Here is a 15,243-nt window from a genome sequence, read left to right as displayed (position 1 = left end):
AATACCTGCACAATGAACTCATCTACTGGCTTCAATTGAAGTCGAAAGGTCATGGGTCTTCACTAAGAGTCTACTGCAGCTCTGCTCAGCTTCTCTATGGGCACAGCAATCCTCTACTCACATTCCTTTGGGTCTGGAGTTACACTGTCACTACACTTGTGGGATGGTCACCGTATCCACTATGAGCTCAGCCCAGGTGGGAAAATGAAAAACAGAAAATACAGAAAATGTTATGTCCCCAGCATTCCTGGAGACACTGTTGCAGCCTACCAATCAGTGGTTGGACCAGCAATGAAGCCCACATGCCACATGGACATGGAAGTAGCCAATCCATGAAGACTGAGGTGGCGTCCCATGTGGCTCTAATATGCAAGAAATGCACAGAAGCAAGTAAAGGCAGTGGCCAATGCTAAAGCTCCATTCTAATAATGCACAAACACATCTGATCACGGAATCATTGGTTCAGATCCACACTGGGACATTTCCCCTCCTATTATCATCATATATTGTTTACTGAAATGGGTTGCCTACTGGTACGGTTGGAGAGACACAAATTAATACCTGCACGCTCCCGGATCACTGGCCCAAAGTCCCCCAATGAGAGGACTTCCAGTGCTGCCACCATGGCGAACAGCGGATCCCACGATAGCAGATGCCAGCCGTGCAGTTAATTAAGGATAATCTGGGAGTAATTATCCTTACAACTTTCACTCACGGATCGTCCGATAACTGCCTCTTGTTCCAATGGAAAGCGGAGGCAGGGATGCAGAGTGCATAGCACTGTACATGTTGGAAACTCCCCAATGCGGTCGCCATGAGCAGAGGTACTTCTGTTTCTTTTAAGAAGGATCTGAATTTGGACTTAAGAAACAGACATGTTCTGGATGAAGGAGAAAGATAACCTGCTAAATGAATCAGCCACTGAGTGCCAAAGTTTTGATCTGGAGAGTACTCTCATCGTAATTGGAATGCTACGTAATGGAAGAGGAGCCTTTTTCTCTTTTCACATTATATTTACATTATATTTGTTGTGCTATGAGTCGGCAAGTCTTCACTGAATGAATTACAATTATATATGGGATTCATATATGGGATATACAATTATATATGGGATTCAACAAGAACTTAGAATTTTCTTTATGGAATGCTTGAAAGAATAAAAAGGTAAAGGACCCCTGACAGTTAAGTCCAATTGTGAACGACTCTGGGGTTGCGGCGCTCATCTCGCTTTACTGGCCGAGGGAGCCGATGTTTGTCTGCAGACAGTTTTTCCGGGTCATGTGGCCAGCATGACTAAGCCGCTTCTGGCAAAACAAGAGCAGTGCACGGAAGTGCCGTTCCTGCCAGAGCGGTACCTATTTATCTATTTGCACTTTGACGTGCTTTCGAACTGCTAGGTTGGCAGGGCTTGAAAGAATAGACTCTGTGAAATACTGTGATGACTTGTGGCATTGCCAACTAAAGAGAGTTCTAATTCTGATTTATTGTGGTTTCGGCGAGACACCAGCTCATTAGAAGGTTGGGTCAAAGGAGACAAATGCTGGAAGTAAGCCAGGAGTCGCAGCCGGATGCTAGAGTACTTTCGGTTTTGGAGAGGCAAAATGGAGAAATTATGGCTTACTAATAAATGAGTTCTCAGGGGAGGGGCAAGGTTGAAGAGAATTGATTGATTACAACATGAAGGAAAATAAGAAGGTAAACAAATATTTCACACAGATAACTGCATCATATAAATTCCTTCTGCAAGTTAATGGATATGGATTTATTAAATACGAATGAAAGTCACCACACCAGTGGCTGCTAAAACAAAGAATTAAGATCGGAATTGTTGTATTTGGACTAATTAAGAGAAACTGGAGCAGGGCCAAGGGATAACATCAACTCCTGATAACTGGAACACGGGAAGTCATCCAACAACATTGAATTCGGAACTGATTAATTGGCTTTTTTGATTGTATTATGATGTCGTATGATTTGGTATTATATTAATGTGGCCTCTATTGGATTGTTATTAATGAATATATCTATATATTATATATATATATGCAGGTTTTGGTGTCTTCGGGTGTCTTCCCGTGTAAGAGTCGGGGTGTCTGTGCGACGTTTCGACGAGGTCTCACTCGTCATCTTCAGGCTGGTGCTTTCGGCTTCTTGTTACTTCTTGTTACTGGAACAGAACTGGTTCTGTTCCAGTAACAAGAAGCCGAAAGCACCAGCCTGAAGATGACGAGTGAGACCTCGTCGAAACGTCGCACAGACACCCCGACTCTTACACGGGAAGACACCCGAAGACACCAAAACCTGCATTCCTGTACCCGTGAAAATCTACGAAAGCATTTGCTTTCGTAGATTTTCACGGGTACAGGAATGCAGGTTTTGGTGTCTTCGGGTGTCTTCCCGTGTAAGAGTCGGGGTGTCTGTGCGACGTTTCGACGAGGTCTCACTCGTCATCTTCAGGCTGGTGCTTTCGGCTTCTTGTTACTGGAACAGAGCAGTAAAACACCAGACTCTGCTCTGTTCCAGTAACAAGAAGCCGAAAGCACCAGCCTGAAGATGACGAGTGAGACCTTGTCGAAACGTCGCACAGACACCCCGACTCTTACACGGGAAGACACCCGAAGACACCAAAACCTGCATATATATATATATATATATATATATATATGCTTTCGTAGATTTTCACGGGTACAGGAATGCAGGTTTTGGTGTCTTCGGGTGTCTTCCCGTGTAAGAGTCGGGGTGTCTGGGCGACGTTTCGACGAGGTCTCACTCGTCATCTTCAGGCTGGTGCTTTCGGCTTCTTGTTACTGGAACAGAGCAGAATCTGGTGTTTGAGTTCCTATAAATACTGTTGAGGGGTGTGGTGTATAGCCTCCAACGTTCTGGGCAGAGAGGAAGTTCCTAGATTAGTGTGCCTTTTCTTCTTTTGTTCCTTAATTACTTGAGGGATATCTTGAGTGATTTCATGAGTGATATTCTGAATACCACTGGGTGGGTCATTAAGTGTAGATTAGTTGCTAAAGCTTTCGTGTCTTGACCTCTTGAGCTTGTGAAGAGTTTTTCTGAGAAGATGGCTGTGCTGCATTTAGTTGTGCTCTGGCTTGGCTTCGTGTATAGGGGCGAGCTGTGATTTTGTGCCTTGTGCCAGCCAGATCTGTGTAGGGATTGCAGGGGGGTGCAGCATCCGGCCTGCCAGACATCTGGAAATTAGCCCTCCCCACAAAAACCGACACCAGAACCAGAGGCACACAGAACGCCGTCACCAATCAACCACACCAGACCCAAACCCAGACCCTCTCCACAGACATATTACAGACTCCATCCAGTAGCCAAACTATAGTGGCACCTCCGGATGCTGCACCCCCCTGCAATCCCTACACAGATCTGGCTGGCACAAGGCACAAAATCACAGCTCGCCCCTATACACGAAGCCAAGCCAGAGCACAACTAAATAGCTGAAAGCACCAGCCTGAAGATGACGAGTGAGACCTCGTCGAAACGTCGCCCAGACACCCCGACTCTTACACGGGAAGACACCCGAAGACACCAAAACCTGCATTCCTGTACCCGTGAAAATCTACGAAAGCAAATATATATATATATATATATATATATATTCTCCCTCAAGGAGAAAATAGTTCCACACACCCCTGATGGAAAGATCAGGACAACTGAAGCCCTCACCTAGGGGAAATAGATGGAGGGTGGCCACGAAACACCCATCATCATCAACGAAGACACCCAGGAGAAAGCATTTGACATTCACCCCACAGTGTATGAGATTGATAAACTGGTGCTGGTATGCTATGACTGGTGGGGAGTTACACCATATCCCATGCTCTATTATATTAACACGAGCAGGACAGCCATCAATGCAGGGAGAGTTAAAAAAACAAAAACCCACAGCAGTGTATTATGAATGCCTACTCAGTTTCTATTATTTAACTCACGTCTAGAATTCCGCCACCATTCAATAGCCAGTCTTTTTACTGATAAACTCCCCTTCCACAAATTGATCCTTAACTTCTTTAGACTTCAGATTTTGTCTCTCCCATCCATTTGGTTAATTGCTTTCATGTGACTCTTACCATGCCCTTAACTTGGCTCCTAATGTAGAGTCATCCTCCGGAAACCTTATTTCAAGGTCAATAAATATTCTTGTTAGAAACCTTACGCTTCTACAGGACTTAACCCAGCGATGGGCCCAAAAGCAGAGGCTAGGATGGCCCCCACCAATTGTTTCTGTCACAGGCTCTAAAAGCAAACAAGTATCATAGGAAACTAGCACAGGGTTAATAACCAAATAATCCTAACCCTGGCCAGGAAATAGTGGGGATGTGTAGAGCAATAGGTAATGTAGCTTAGTGGCAGAGCATCTGCTTTGCATGCAGAAAGCCCCAGGTTCAATTCCCAGCATCTCCAGGTAGGGCTAGCAGAGACGCCTATCTGAAATCCTGGAGAGACGTTGCCAGTCTGTGTAGACAGTACTAACCAAATGGGCCAACAGTCTGACTCAATATAAGGCAGCTTCCTGAGTTCATATGATGGGGTAAAGACAAAAATTGTGAGCCTAGGGTTAATATGAGATTGATTTCCAGAATATAGGAGCTTCATACGGTGGACTCCATATGTTGTTGGATTCCTAACTTACATCAGCATGGCTAATAGGGGTGATGGGAGCTATAATAATAATAATTTATTACTTATACTCCACCCATCTGGCCGGGTCTCCCCAGCCACTCTGGGCGGCTTCCAACAGAATATTAAAAACATGGTAAAACATCAAACATTAAAAACTTCCCTAAACAAGGCTGCCTTCAGATGTCTTCTAAAAGTTAGATTAGTTGTTTATATCTGATCGAAGGGCGTTCCACAGGGCGGGGGCCACTACCGAGAAGGCCCTCTGCCTGATTCCCTGTAACCTCACTTCTTGCAGTGAGGGAACCGCAGAAGGCCCTCAGAGCTGGGCATCAGTGTCTGGGCTGAACAATGGGGGTGGAGACGCTCCTTCAGGTATACTGGGTGAAGGAAGTTGTATCTGGAAGATCACTGGTTCCTCACATCTGTTATACAGTTTCCATGACCAAAAGCATTAATTGCCTGGTGGAAATTTCAGTCCATGCTCTGTCAAAGTTCTAACCCCCTGAGCCTGGTTGTTAGACTAACACCTTTGCTTCTTCAGGAAATCCTCCTAGCTCACTGAATGATCCAACAGGCATGCTTTCTAGCAGCCTCTCAAGTGATTTGCTGCTTTATATACATTCCCAGGTGATGCTAAAGTTCAAGGATTCTCATTTAAACTAATGTCACCCCAAGATGTGTATGAGTGCCTACTGCTAATCTGAGGAGCCTTGGGACATGTTTGGATACTTGCCAGTCCACGGAAATGCTGCCTGGTTATTCAGCTATAATATCCATCAGCATGGTGCACCTAAATGTTTTCCTTCAGTTCTCAGTCCCATAACCATCTTTGCAAATTACACTGGACAATAGCAACACTTTCTTTCCAATATTTACAACATGAGAAATATCCTTCCTCTGCTTGCTTGTATGCTCTCAATCCATTTCTAATTACACTATATGAGAGTTAGTTTTCGGGCAGATTTGCTTTGACAAATTTTACCTATCATGCTTTGGTGTTTCCAGTTTGATGCATAATGTTTACTGGTCCTTGAGGCTGCATCTGGGCATCCAAGGCTTGGCCCTGAGACTGTGAAACAAACCTGTCCCCTTACCTTCCAGGTTCCAGAAGAGGTAAGAGGGACAGAGTAAGCTGTGGACTAAGACTAACAGCTAGGGATGGGGGAACAATTTGATCCAAACAGCATTTAAAGGCAAAACCTACCTTTCCAAAGCACTAGGTGAACCAAAACACAGTCATCCTTTGAAACTTGAAATTCTATGAATTTTACAATGCAGTTCTCCGGCCAAATAATGCATACAAAATGCATGTACTGGGGTAGGATGTGCATAAAAATATATTTATTAGTGAAAATAACATACACAATGCATAATAATAGAGGGGGAAATTGTTCTGTTAGGTTGAAGTGTAACATGTATCTCAATAAACATGTACCACACCAAAATACTGGTGAATTTTCATGAGGACTTAAAAAACATAAATCACAAACTGATTTGGAAATGTAGAGAACTGAACTTAAGACTGAAAGAAATTATGGCAACCCTATTGTTTATTGATCCAAGCCAGTAAGCCTAAAGCTGCTGAACAGGTTGTATGACATTTCTGTCCTGTCCAGGCACCTTTTGATACCTGAACACAATGACTTTGGGCATGATCTTGCCAGATGTATGCCTGCTCGTGTTATATACATTTTTAAATTTATCCATTGGAACCAATGAGCCACATTGCTTTATCAGGATTGTCTCTGATTACTTATGTGAAGACCAAAAATTCCACTGCTGAAGTTTTAAAAAATAAAATCGTAGAATTGCCCCCACACTTGTGGTGTCTCCTGTCACTTTGTGTGAAAATCATTACCGGGGGGGGGGGAATACCTTGTCATTATTTGCACCTGGTTTGGATTATTCCACAAGACTTCCCTTTAGATCGCCAGTTGTTGTATATTATAAGATGCTCCCATTTACTTAGTGCACTGAAATCCCTTGCATTTTTAATCCTTTGTGACATGATGAAAGCTGCTGGATGCATAAAGATTTTGGAAATCTCCCTGTACTCTTTCCAAACAAGTTCACTGATGGAATCCTTAAATTTTAGGAGCCTCAATCAAGATGGGTTCCAATCAAGATTTATTCCCCTCACTGAAACCAATGGAAGTTTACTGAAATACAAACCTTGGGAATTAATGCAACTGAAGATAGCATTCACTGATATACCTCAGCATTGAGCCTGTTTCCCCCTCTATGATTCATATCTTAATTCAATTAAATACATGCCCCTATTAAATGCCCCATGAATGAGCATGAATTTCAGGGATTAATTCGTAAAATGAAAAGTTACACCACCCAAAGTCAAAAGGACTAACTACCCTAGCTTGAAACGATGGACAAAATCCAGCACTCCAGAGTGTGTCTTTATTAACAACTGATATTTTCCCCAGCCATTGGCAGCTTTCTGCTTCTCATCCAGGGATGTCCTGATTTAGAGAAGCCGCCCCAGTTTCTGATTTGATCCTGGAATGTCCCACTTTCCCTTAGGGTGTCCCTGTTTTCATTGGAGGGATGTTGGAGCATATGGAGTTACCTGACCCCCGAGCCATCTGAAGGCAATTCTGTATAGGCAAGGTGTGTGTGTGTGTGTGTGTGTGTGTTAAATAAAATAAAAGGATGTCCATCTTCTTACCCACTCTCCCTTCCCATGGTTTCCAGCAATGGGAAGCATGCTGCCTCCAACAGTGAAGGCAGGAGATAGCCATCATGGCCTGTAGCCCCTGATAGGGCTACCCTGCATGGATTTGTCTAATCCTCTGCTTTATTTCTACCTCTCTTTCTGTTAGCATCCCTCTGACCTTAAGTGTTGTTTCCTTATGGTTCTTCCTTCTCCTGCGGTGCAATTTCACTCCCCTCACGTACCTTTGCTCTGCGGAGGCCCTCAGGTAGCTGCCTCCACCTCTGCTGCCTCCATCCGCCCTCAGGAAGAGAGGTTTGCATCCCAGTCACATAAACATGACAGGAGTTTCCCATGCACTTTCACTGGGGCAGAAAAGTAAACAGGATAGTCCCAGTGTGCACTTTGTTGTTGTTTTTGTTTTGTATTGGCCTCATGAACATGGGGATTCCTCCCAGTCACCTGAGGTTCCTCAGCGTGTACTTCAGCTCTATTTTATGCCTCTGTTAGCCCTGCATCAATTTTACCTCTATTTTTGAGGCAAAATTGAGAAACTGAGGAAGAAATGTAAAAGCTTGATGAAAGCATGAAAGTCTTCATCGGATTACATTTACTTCACAGGCTCCAAACTGCTTCTGACTCAATCGAGATCAAATAAATTTAGCTTCTTGACAGGCAGAGTTTCCGTTTTTAGGCCTTGCAAAACCGCTCCTGAATGTGTGGGATCCAATCCAACAGCTGCTCTCTCTCACTCTCACTCTCTCTGCTTATGTCTGTGAAAACACATTTGTGTTCCCTCAATCAAATGTTTCAAGGTTTCTTAGTAGAAATAATCAAGAGACAATTTATTCTCTCTCTCTGTTTTTAAACCCACCGTTTATGAATGCTCACTCCATTAATAAAATATGACTGCAGTCAAATGCAACAGCTATTTGAGAATAAATTCGGTCAAACTCATTGATGCTTCTGAGTAAGCATGTATAGGCTTGGGATGTACATCAATTTGCTGTGGTGATTATGAAAAATATCTATTGTCATTATTACCTGGAGAGAAGCGTGAGAAAGGATAGAGCTTCTATACTTCTGCATCAGTTGTGGGGACTCTGGTGCCCCCCAAGGCTTTTTTTCCCCAAATGAAACTCAGTTCTGGCACCTCTCAGGTGGGCGCCATTGCCATTATAAGAGAACAAGGGAGGCGTTCATGGCGAGTTCTGGTACCTCTTTTTCTAGAATAGCACTGGTGCCCTCCCAGTGTGATTGGAGTCCAATATTCATCAGCCCCAGCTGGCAAGGCCCAATTGTCAAGGGTGATGAAAGCCATAGTCCAACAACCTCTGGAAGGCCACAGGTTCTCTCGCTGTCTTCCAGATTAGTCTTGTATAATATTGTTGCATGCCCCTCCAATCTCCAAACTGTGAGAGATTCCAGGAGTTCCAGGCACTTACTCAGGGTTTGGTTTCCTTGGAATGAGGGACAGCGAAGATTGTAGTGTCTTTGTGATATATGGTTCACTTACACATATATACAACCTGAGCCTATGATGGAGGGGCTCACAGCATTAACACCCCAGAAAGTGCACTGATATTTTCACTGTAGTTTATTATGAAGCACATTAATTGGTGGATCTCTTATTACAACAAAGTACTATACAAATCTGGACGTTTTTTTCTTATGTTTAAGCAGCAGATGGCAGCAAACTTCCACCCATGAATTCAATCAACATGGTTCAACTCTACTTCAATCTACTTCAATCCGATTCTACTTCATCCCTATACCTTTATTACATGTTTATTATTCCCTGAACTTCCACACTGCCAGGGGGTGGGGGCCTTTAGAGACCCTGAAGTCTCTCTTGGCCAGCAGGCCTCAGAGTTTGTTTCAACATACTGTATTGACTCATGCACCAAAAAATAATATCTATCCTTTGAAAATAGAAGAAAGGTAGTCAGCTACTGACAAAAGAGGTTCTGCAACTTCCAGTATGTATCAGAGAAAAGTATGATTTCTGTTAACTTTCATGGCAGTTCTATGCATGTCCACGCAGAAGGAAGCCCTGTTGAGTTCAGTGGGGCGTACTCCCATGTAAATGTGACTAGGATGGCAGCCTTAATGATATCATTTTTAAAAATAACAATTTATTAAATTTTCCAAAAGTAACAACAAGAACACCATCAACAAATTTTTAAACCATGATTTTGGTTGACTTCCCTCACTTCCCCATCTTGGTTTCAATGCTTAATATTTGTTCACGCATGTACTGAAACCTTATACTCTTAATATTTCAATTTTAAATTTATTTCATCTTATTACAAGTGAGTTTTGAAAGTCATAATAATGTAGAAATCTATACACAAAACTTTAAATCTATACATTCAACATTTATCCCTTTTTTAAAAATTCAAAGTCCTCTTTCTTTCTTTCTTTCTTTTTTGGGTTTCAAGTTAACTAGTTTGTCCTGTGTAATTCAATAGTTTATTTTGCCAGTCTTCTTTATCTTCTTTGGCAGAGGCTTCTTCCTTCTGTAGGGGCTGGCTGGGCTTGGCCTGGCGTCCACACTTGAGTACAGGAACAAAGTCTTCCGTTCAATAAGTCCAACAAAACCTGTACATCTCAATATTATAACTTCAATTTTTTTTAACAACAGTCATTTTCCACAGTCCTTTCCAATCTTTGTATACCTTCTCCCAGGCCTTTTTAATGATTTTACATTGCCACCACCTTTTATTGCCCTCCCTTCCTGTTTCTTCTTTTCCACAATCAAGGCCTCCCAAATCAGCCTTAATGATATCATAACAGAATTGCCAACTTGTCACAGCTATTAAATCTCCATCTACCAAGTTGGTAGGCTTGGTTTTCCTGCAGACATTATTCCTCCTTGTGTTGCTTTCTTCTTTTCAGTATTTAGATTTCCCTTTATTCCCTTTTCTTGTTATTTTCCTGGTGATGCTGATTATAATATAATATAATATAATATCGTAGAATTGTGGAGTTGGAAGGGACTCCAAGTCATAATGTCCAACCCCCTGCAATATGATAATAAACAAATCTGTAGGGCCATCAAAGCTGTGTACAAGATAAAAAAATGAAAAACAAAAGCTCATGCTCTGAAAATAATAAAATAAATTCAGCAAACTCTAAAAACAATAAACTCTAAACAGTAAACTCTAAAAAAAACTTCAGACATAAAATTGATATTCCAGGAAAGCCTTGTTAAACAAAAATTTATTCAGTAGGTACCTAAACATCATGCTACGTGGCTATCTGATTTTGGCTGGTAATTGATTCCAGAGAGCTGCAGCTAAAGCACTAAAATCCCTAGTACAGGCTAAGTGCATCACAGGAGCATATGGTACTCTCAGCAGCTCCCCACCTGAGGGCTGCTGTTGCCCGGCAGGAATATATTGGTCCCTCAGATATCCTGGTCCCAAGCTGTGTGGGGCTTTAAATACTAAATATAAAACATTGAGCTGCAGGCAGTGGGATACTGGCAGACAGTGCGGCTCCCTCAGCAGAGGTGTTATATGGTGTCATTGGGGTGTCCCAGTCAACAATTTAGCTGCAGCTTCTAGGTTAAGCCCAAGGGAAACCCAACATAGAGCGTGTTGCAGTAATACATTCTTGAGGTTACCAGTGCCAAGATTACCATGGCCAAACTATTTTGGTCCAAGAATGACTGCAGTTGTTTTACCAGCTGATGCTAGTAAAAGTCACTCCTAGCCACTGAGGCCACCTGTGCATCAGATGACAAAGACAGACCCAGGAGCAGCCCCAGACTATATACCTGTTCCTTCAAAGAGAGTGCAAACCCATCTGGAGCAGGTAACTGACTTACCTCCCGGACATAGAGATTAAGCATTACTGTATGCATTCACTGGCCATATAACCCATCTGCCATTATTTGCCAAAGGCCCATCCTGTGAATGCATCAAATCTGTTCTTGCTCCCATGCTGCAATATCTTACTTTGCTCCAAGCAATTCCTAGAACATGAAGGCACCCCAAGTACGAATGTTCCCACTGCACAAACACAAACAATTCTGCCACTAAAGGTGAACACAGAAAACTTATCTTGAGATCCCAGAGATGACTCTGGGTGGAATTCAACATACCACTAAGTGGGATATATGTCCAGGGAACAAGGTCTGCTTGTGCAATTAGATTTCCCCTCCTCCTTCCCCTGCATGCCCCCAAAATCTGTTCTGGGATTTCCCCCCAATTCTCCAGAGCAGATTTAGGCAGCACAGAGGGCAGAGAGGGAGGAAAGTACTGTTGCATGAGTGGAATCAATCTGTGCAAGCAGCAGCTGAATTCTGCCCTCTGATGCCTATTGGTTTGTACATCAGCAAGTTTTAACTGTTGTGTTCTTTAAGCCATCTCATGGGACAGAGTTGAGCTGAGCAGTTATCCAAGATTAAAGCAACTCTTGGTGTATAACTTTGTGTGGCTTGCTCTGGCTTTGGAGATGCGAAGCAGAAGATGCTAAGCTATGCAGAGGCCACCCAAGGAACATCTGACCATTAATAGAGCACAGAAAAGTTTTTCTGCCTCTTGTAAAATGCATGATTTGCTTGGGGTTCCTGTTGTTTCCTCCCACCTCCACCCACTGACAGAAAAAACAGGGAAAACTAATGTACATGCGCTTGGCTTTTTTTCTTTTCTTTTTTAAAAAATCCTTTTTTGGCAGGCCACTTTTTCAAGGGTAGAACTCTCAGTAGGAGGTTCCACAAATGAATCCTTCTTTTTCATGGAGTAATGTTGTTTAGATTACCTGACTCCAGGAGTGCTCAAACAATCTGTGCACATAGTCAGTTAGCAGCAGCAAAGTTGGTGTCCTGCGTTCCTTCATGCCTTACCATTCCACACCCCCGCCCCGAGAATTACGATGAGTAGGGTTGCCAGCTTCTTTTTTAATAGGCCCTGTCTCTAAGTGTTTAACGGCACTCAGGCATAAAGTGAATTCAAACCCCTGAGGATTCACTGAGGGGGCTGCTCCTTGGGCCCCTCAGTGATAAATTGGGAGGGGAGAGTGTCCCCATCCACCTTCTCCCTGCTGTTTCCCAGCCATGATTAGGGTTTGCTCTGCCTGATTAGGATCCCGAGTGTTTGTTTTCTCAGATATAAGGCCAACTGAGTTTCCCAATGGCTTTTTTTAGCCATGGAGTCACAAACTGAATGGTCACAAAGCCCAGATCCCAGGCACCGTGCCCTACACCTAAAACAACCCTGGCAGACCCTTGGATGGCCCAAGAGGTTTTGTTGTCTGAAGTGAAAGACAAGATGGTGCCACCACTAGTCCAAGATACAGAAACTGACTGGACTGGAAGTAGAATCTCACTTCAGTGTTCATGATGTGAGAGTTTATAGGGTGCAGAGCAGGGGAATGGCTGTTGCTGCTCTCTCCTCCACAACTACTGCCTGAGACAGCCGCCTCACTCTGCCTAATGATAGGACTCCGTAGCCTGTCTAAATAGCAGGTCTATTTCACTGAAGAAGTGCACTTATTCTCTATTCACAGCTTTTATATGCTGCTTGATTATAATAAGAAAAAACCTCAAAACAGTTTACAAAAAGAATAAGACAATAAAAATCATAAGTAAAAAAACAAACAAAAGGCCAGTTAAAAGCAAATATCCTCATATTCCCACTTTGCAATGCTTCTCCCCCTGTGTCTATGCCACAAAGCAGTCCATCCTGTGTCTTAGGAAGCATTGCTACACCTACTTACCTGTGAGTACACCCCACTGAACAAAATGGTCCTTGCTTCTCAGTAGACATAGAAGTATGCCAGTGCCTTTCAGAATGTATTTTTCTTTATAGTAGACATGGTGAGCCTTTGGCTTTCTAGATGTTGTTGGGTTCCAACTCCCATCAGCTTGTAGGGCCAGTGCTCAGGGATGACGGACGTTGTAGTCCAACATACTGTATGAAGTGCCACAAGCTCCTCATCCATGAAATAAAATGCAAGGGAACCGTTCCCCCCCTTCCCTCCAAGATTTAGTGACAAAGGTGACTTTGATAATTGGGTCCCTCCACATAATTTACTTTACTAATAAGCTGGAAGTTGGTTTGGCTTGGACTGGGACCATAGTATGGGACGAGGATGGGTTTAATCCTTGCGGTCCTACACCCCTGATCCAAATTATTTTCAATCAACCACAGTTAAACATTACATCTGAACCCTAAGCTGTGGTTCATTGCTTTTATCAACTAAGATCTGGCATTGCTTTGTTTCCAGGTTCGGACATAATGCTAAACTGGTTAGTTAAAATAGAAGTGACAGCTTCTGATCTTGTGGCCATGCTAGAGGAGGGGAGGGGCAGCACACAAGCCTAAGGTTCCTCTAGATAATTTCTGTAATGGTAGAATCATAGAATCATTGAATTTTAGAGTTGGAAGGGAACCAAGGGTCATCTAGTCTAACCCCTTCAATGCAGGAATCTCACCTAAAGCGTCCATGACAAATGGCATCATTATCAGATGTCTTCAGGTGAAGACATCTGAAGGCAGCCCTGTTTGGGGAAGTATTTAATGTTTGATATTTTATCGCGCTTTTACTATTATGCTGTAAGCTACCCAGAGAGGCTGGGGAAACCCAGCCAGATGAGAAGGGTATAAATACAGTGGTACCTCGGTTTAGGAACAGTCCATTTTAAGAACAATTTGGTTTACAAACTCTGCAAAACCAGAAATAGTGTCTTGGTTTGAGAACTTTACCTTGGTCTAAGAACGGAATCAGAACAGTGGAAGGGCACCGGCAGCGGGAGGCCTCATTAGGGATAGTGCGCCTCAGTTTAAGAATGGTTTTGGTTTAAGAATGGACTTCCGGAATGGATTAAGTTTGTAAACCAAGGTACCACTGTAATAAAATGATGATGATGATGATGATGATGATGATGATGATGTCTGAATGCAGCTAATGATTAACAGCATATATGAGTAAACCATGGGGAATTTAAGAGCAAGATTTTGCTTTCATTCTTTTACCATGATTTTATAACAAAGTATATAATTTGCTTAGTATAATTCTACATGAAAACCATTTTATAGCATTTTTTTTAGAGTTTTGCACGTTAAAAAAGAAACACTTCTGGCTACAGAATATCATTGCTAACTTTGTTTTCATATGTAATCATGAATTTGTTATATCTTGGTTTTAAAGTAATTGGATAAAACATGGCTTAACAAGATTTAATGTGGTTATACAGGGTGGCAGCTGCTTGAGCTTAAATGAAATTAGATTAAGCATAGACAATAATAACATTCCATGGTTCTGGGATTTTCTGTTGAACTACATGCAACAAACCTAAGGGACAGGAATGGAACCTTGAAGACTAAATTTGAAATAATAATTATAAATAAAAAATCAATAGAAGAAATCTTCTAAAAAATATTCTGTATTTTAATAGAAGCTTAGCTGGAAAATAAGTTTAATCAACAATGGGAGAAAATCATTAGCAGGACAATAACAGTGGATACATAGACTCATATTCTTTTTTGTGAGTCTGGAGGCATTCCTTTATTAATCTTAAGGGGAAAGAGTTTCAAGTCACATATTGCTAGCTCCAGTTCCAGGGGAAAAAAGCAAGTTCCAGCAAGGCAAGGGTCAGAACAAAAAAGAGGGTAAGTGCAGTAAGCAAGGTCAGGCAAATCCCAAAGCCCAAAAGGCAAACAAGCAAATTTGGCAACACCTTGGATAGATCTCAGTGGCACTTGACCTGCCACACAAACAAAACAGCCTTGAATGTTGGTTGCTTCAGCAGCCTGCAACTGCAGACTGGTCCTTAAACAGGCCTGCAGCTTCCTTTGAAGGAAGCTCTGCCATTAAGGAGTTGAGCCTCTGCTCTTAAAGGAAACCAGCCTGCTTTGGGAGCTGTGGGCTCTAGTAGTGTGGTCTGCCGTGGCCTCTGAGCTGGGGGCTGAAGATGGTAATGCAGCTCC

At 42.6% G+C, this 15,243-nt stretch overlaps 1 protein-coding gene across 7 annotated transcripts in view; it reads right to left on the bottom strand.

Moving 5' to 3' along the window:
• MYOT (myotilin) overlaps window positions 1-7,698 on the bottom strand; it is a 59,374-nt gene extending 51,676 nt beyond the window's left edge. For 5 of the 7 annotated variants that reach the window (XM_082211576.1, XM_082211589.1, XM_082211587.1 and 2 more), the window contains exon 1: window positions 6-68. In XM_082211576.1, coding sequence (XP_082067702.1) covers window positions 6-53 — 48 coding nt within the window. In that variant the 5' untranslated portion in view covers window positions 54-68. Of the gene's footprint in view, window positions 1-5; window positions 69-5,623; window positions 5,774-7,551 lie in introns of those variants that run through there. The other 2 variants (XM_082211594.1, XM_082211590.1) reach the window with 2 other exon arrangements.
• Between the last annotated feature and the right edge of the window lie 7,545 nt (window positions 7,699-15,243).

This window comes from Podarcis vaucheri, assembly GCF_965113315.1.
Source record: "Podarcis vaucheri genome assembly, chromosome: 2".
Classification (NCBI taxonomy): Eukaryota; Metazoa; Chordata; class Lepidosauria; order Squamata; family Lacertidae; genus Podarcis; species Podarcis vaucheri.
Note: the sequence above shows the minus strand (reverse complement) of the source record. Positions and strands in the feature narration are given on the sequence as shown.